At 37.2% G+C, this 5525-nt stretch overlaps 1 protein-coding gene across 1 annotated transcript; it reads right to left on the bottom strand.

Moving 5' to 3' along the window:
• Positions 1-1258: 1258 nt before the first annotated feature.
• On the bottom strand, positions 1259-3809 carry LOC142532315 (uncharacterized). The gene is made up of 6 exons (XM_075638635.1): positions 3728-3809; positions 2753-3538; positions 2213-2601; positions 1991-2110; positions 1813-1929; positions 1259-1588 (listed from the first exon to the last, which is right to left on the bottom strand). Exons 1-6 carry the CDS (start codon positions 3807-3809, stop codon positions 1259-1261), a joined length of 1824 nt encoding a protein of 607 aa, XP_075494750.1.
• Between the last annotated feature and the right edge of the window lie 1716 nt (positions 3810-5525).

Raw genomic sequence — 5525 nt, 5'->3', positions numbered from 1 at the left:
TGGTGATGGTGTTTGTTTTATGGATTAATTGATATGGGTTTATGATTATTGAGATGTTGATGGTTCAATACATGGTTTATTGTTGTAGGTTGTGTACCAAGAGATATATTCAAGGGTTTTATTGGTTGTAAGTGGAATTTCATTCCATGTGCTCACATGATAGTATATGTATGGTGTTTCAATGGTTTTATCATGTTATTCCCTTCCATTTGATTCATATTATGTATTGATATACTTGGTTGTATATTAGAGGCAATTGAATGTCTCAATTGTGAAAAAAGGAATACAAAAGAAAGAGTATGCAAAGTGTTTGTTTAAATGCCCAAGAGAGAGTTCAAATGATTTATGGATTGATAGATACATAGTCAGAGATTGCATGCAATTAGTTGATCAACGACCATAGGCTTATATCACTCAGAGTTATCGATTTATGTCGATGGAATATAGGTACAGAGATAGAGATACTATATAGATATCAATCCAACAGAGAAAAGAGAAATATCATCGTTATTGTTATTCATACTATGATGTTCATGTTTCAGAGTTGATGGTATTTAATGTTTTCAAAGTCATGTTTTTCAGAGTATGCTATGTATCCATTGCTATGTAAGAGTTCCACTTGCTGAGTTTTATACTCATTTCAGTTATTTCATGTGATGCAGATAAGGGCGACGGGCCGGGACGTTGATTGTGGGCCGGAGTCATGTGCATATAGAGAAGGAAGGAAGAAGATATTTTGATAGCATTTTGGACATGATCACAAAAATGATATTTTGTATTTTGTTGTATCATTTGATTGATCATGTATATGCATTTGTTTGTAAAGGTTTTATGTCAAGAAATTTTACTCCTTCCTCCCTTCAAGAAAACTTTAATTTCCGCTACTATTTTATTAAAGTGGTTCAGAGGGAGTTACAATAGAACCAAATAAAGAACTCGACTTGCGACTCAAAGCATCAGCAACCACATTAGCTTGGCCAAGATGATAGCTAATGGTGCAATCATAGTCCTTCACAAGTTCCAACCATCTTCGCTGCCGCATATTACATTCTTTCTACGAAAATAGATAACTCAAACTTTTATGATCTATAAAAATTTCACACTTCTCAACATATAGACAATGCCGCCAAATCTTTAAAGCAAAAACTACAGCCGCCAACTCAAAATCATGAGTGGGATAATTTTTCTTGTATTCCTTCAACTGACGAGAAGCATATGATATCATTTTCCCACACTGCATCAATACGGCACCTAACCCCTACTTTGAAGCATCTGCATACACAACAAAATCTTCAGTACCACAAGGAAGTACTAATACAGGGGCAGAAGTCAACTTATCTTTCAATGTTTGAAATGCTTGTTGGCATTCTATGTTCCATTCAAACTTGGTATCCTTTCGTGTCAAACTCATCAATGGCAATGCGATCTTAGAAAAATCCGCTATGAATCTTCTGTAATATCCTGTCAAACCAAGAAAACTTCTTACCTCTGACACTGTCTTTGGAATGGACCATTGCTTAATGGCTTCAATCTTAGAAGGATCCACCAATATTCCTTCTTTCGAAACAATATGGCCCAAAAACGCCACCTGCTCCAACCAGAAGTCACATTTCTTTAACTTGGCATACAATTGTTTATCTCTCAACAACTACAACACAATCCTCAAATTCTCGCGATGAAGATCTCATGTCTTTGAGTAGATCAATATTTCATCAATAAAAACAATGACAAAAGTATCCAAATACGGCTTAAAGATACGATTCATCAAATCCATGAAAACTGAAGGAGCATTGATTATCCAAACGACAACACCAGAAATTCATAATGGTCATACCTCGTTCTAAAAGCAGTCTTTGCTATGTCCTCATTTTTCACCTTCAATTTGATGGTACCCAGACCGAAGGTCGATCTTCGAAAACATTGCTGTTCCTTGCAATTAATCAAAAAGATCATCAATACGTGGCAAAGGATATTTATTCTTAACAGTTACCTTGTTGAGTTCCCGATAATCAATGTATAACCTCAACGACACATCTTTCTTTTTCACGAATAAAACCGGAGCTCCCCATGGCGATGAACTAGGATGGATAAACCCTTTATCTAATAGCTTCTGTAATTGATTCTTCAATTCTTTCATCTCAGTCGGAGCCATTCTGTACGGAGCCTTAGATATTGGAGCTGTACCTGGAATTAAATCAATAACAAACTCCACCTCTCGATCAGGTGGTAATCCAGGTACTTCATCTACAAATACGTCAGGATAATCCTGAAACACATCAATATCCTGTATTTTCACATTACTTTCTTTTTGCACATCCAACACTGAAGCAAGAAAACCAATATAACCTTTCTGCAACAATTTAGTATCTTGTAGACAAGAAATAATAGGAATACTCATCGAAGAGCCTATACCAACAAATACATCATTCTCATGGTCATCAGCAAAAAACTTCACAGCCTTGCCCACATAGTCAATCACCGCACGATAAGCAGATAACCAATCCATAACCAATATATCATCAAATGCAACCATTGAAATAACAATAAGACCAGCAAATAATAATCTAGTACCCACTTTGCACAGGACATGCCTTAAGAATACTAGTGAAACAAATTTCATCACCAGAGGGCAACACAATATTGAAGTGTAACGGCATAACAGTAGGTTCAACAGATAAAGAATGCATGAACACTTCAGACATAAAAGAGTGCAATATCAATTAATGTAAGTGCTTCCTAGCTAGAATATTACCTGATATCACTGAAGAATCAGGATTGGCACCTTCTTTTGTCATTGTAAAAATTCTGCCTTGAACCATTCCTTTGTCTGAAGAGAGAGGGCACTTCTGTGCTGCATGCCCCATTTTCTTACATCGATAACAGCAACCACTACCAACCAAACACTCACCTTTGTGTGGCTTGCCACACTTAGGGCACAATGATCGCTCCGTATCTGAAGAAGGCAAAGAAGACTTATTTTGTTGCTCCATCTTGCCTTTTCCTTTGTGACCACCTCGCACATTGGTACTTGTCCCTTGCACTCTAGCTTGAAAAGCTTGCCTCCTTAATTGTCGTTCCTTCTCAATGTCTTGTTCATCATGCTTGGCAAGTAAGGCTCTCTCAACAATGTCTTGGTAGGTGATCACCTTTGACATATGAACATCTCTTCGAATCTCTGACTTCAAACCACGAAGGAAGTGTTCTCCCTTATCTTTGTCGTTTTCAGCTATAAAAGCAACAAAAACACATCCTTCTTTGAACTTCAAAATATACTCAGCAACTGACATAGCATCCTGCTTCAATTCAAGAAATTCCTTCCCCTTCTTGGCCTTAACCTCTCTTGAAAAATATTTGGCGAAGAATAATTCCTTGAACTCGTCCCACTTTAATTCTCGAACATTAACTGTGACCTTGGTGGCCTCCCACCAGATACGAGCCGCTTTCACCAACATAAACACAGCACAACTTAACTTATCCTGGTCGGTGAACTTCAAGTAATCGAATATGGCCTCCAATGCTTTGACCCATTCCAAAGCCACTAGTGGATCAGGAGCCACCAATAAAATCAGGAGGGTTCATACGTCTGAAACGATCATATGCACCATCATCAGAATTTCAGTTGTGCCTTGGCCTCTCCCGCGGCCACGACCCTGGGTCGAGGTGTGCATGCTCAATAGCTGTTGAATTTGTTCACTATGAACCTTCGCTTGTTCTTGCAATAACTTACTGAATTCATTAACAACCCTGGCAGTCTTATCATTAGGAGGGGTCCTATCATCCCCTTCAATATTCTTTCTCTTGGGAGGCATATCTTACACAAATGCTCACTTTAACATAGATAGGAAGAAATGGCACATCAATTGTGGGGACCCGGACGCTAATCATCCTCTTAATCATTATTAATGTCCAATATAACAATTAAGAAAAGTGGGATTAAATTTTTTTTAAATATAAATGCGGAAACGTAATAATAATCTATCTAATATACATGTCAATATAAAAGTACAAGTCATGTACTACATGTATCTATCATAACTACGTTCAACGACTAGACATCAAGTATTGAATCCTGTTCTGCTTCTGGGCCTGGATCTCTACGCTAACTATCCTCTCTCATCCTCTTTCTTATCCTGATCATGTCCCACCTCTTGTCATGCACATATACAAACAAGACAATAGCCGGATAACTCCGGTGAGAATTACATTCCCAGTATAAATCATGTATACATGCAATCATATAACAGATATAAACGCATGAAATAGATATTCATAACATGTATCAAAATCAGAAACATGAATCAATACAAACTCTGAATCACACTCTGTGACTCTTAGACTCTGACTCGACTCATCCTAATCTAGGGATCTCGATCTGAATAAGAACATAACAATCTCTCACCTACTCCCTCGATCATGGTGACGGTACGTTCCTATTACGGACTTTGGTCCTAGCTGTATAGAATATCGGAAACAGAAGTCGCTCTTCTTCTAAGTCACATCGATATGACCAAACATCCGGTGTCTTAGCGGTTGCTGTCCAAGACTAGGCGCATCAGACCTGGCATATCTTGCCGAACCTCTGTGACAATGTGCAATGGCCCAGCGACTATTCTATCACTATCAGGCCCCTCTGTCACGAGATCAATCGCCTACGACTAGGCGCATCAGCCTACGACTCAATACATAAATCAATAGACCAAAGATAACAATCAAATCAATTGCAAATATCAATGCAATAAGATGAAGTATGTGATTTTGGGAAACTCCAGTCAAATCTAACTCGAGTTGTGCAATCCCGCATCAACATCAATTTATACCTTTCGTTTCGTTCTATCGCTCTGACTCTGTCGAAGTCTCGAACTCACTGCCTGTAAACCAATCTGGCAATAACAATATCGAGTACACTGTATCAATGTATAACTCAATTCAAGACCTGTTCTGATCAATACTCAAATCAACATAATCTGATCCATATCAATGATATCATGATACAATCTTAATCAATATTGAATCTGATCAATATCAATCTACTGATGTTTCGACAGCATAACAATACATTCTCAATAATCTCGTCAATCTCAACATCACAGATATAATAACACGGATCATAATCAATATCAATACAACTCATAATCTCAACAATAAATAACAGATCATAATCTCAAATCTGTATAAGCTCGTAATACCGGCAATACAATATCAGTATATACAATTCAGCAACTCATCTGATCCAAATCTGAATAATATCACTGTACCCAGCGATACAGTATAAATCAGATATCAATTCCAACACTTCATAATCAATAACAACATAATTATGTTATCACATCGGTCTAATCACAATCAAAATAACTCTGACAATTCATAACAATTTCATACGATATCTGTTCTTCGATCCTGATTTCGATTATACAATGTCTAACATATCAGAAACACCATATATGAATCATATCAGATTCCTTCAACATCATATTTTAAAATCCTATCAGAACATAAGAAAACTTACGTCCAGTTGAAGCCTGCGT

Source organism: Primulina tabacum, chromosome 18, assembly GCF_025594145.1.
Source record: "Primulina tabacum isolate GXHZ01 chromosome 18, ASM2559414v2, whole genome shotgun sequence".
In the NCBI taxonomy this organism is placed as follows: Eukaryota; Viridiplantae; Streptophyta; class Magnoliopsida; order Lamiales; family Gesneriaceae; genus Primulina; species Primulina tabacum.
The sequence above is the reverse complement of the archived record's forward strand: the minus strand, read 5'-3'. Positions and strand labels throughout refer to the sequence as shown.

Bases quoted from the DNA above. Each gene is read 5' to 3' on its own strand.
- LOC142532315 (XM_075638635.1), bottom strand. From the start codon at position 3,809: ATGCCTCCCAAGAGAAAGAATATTGAAGGGGATGATAGGACCCCTCCT. The intron at 3,539-3,727 runs GTAAGTTATTGC...CTGATCCACTAG, and splicing joins CAGGGTTGTTAATGAATTCA to TGGCTTTGGAATGGGTCAAA. The intron at 1,589-1,812 runs GTGTTGTCGTTT...TGGTTGGAGCAG, and splicing joins ATGACCATTATGAATTTCTG to GTGGCGTTTTTGGGCCATAT.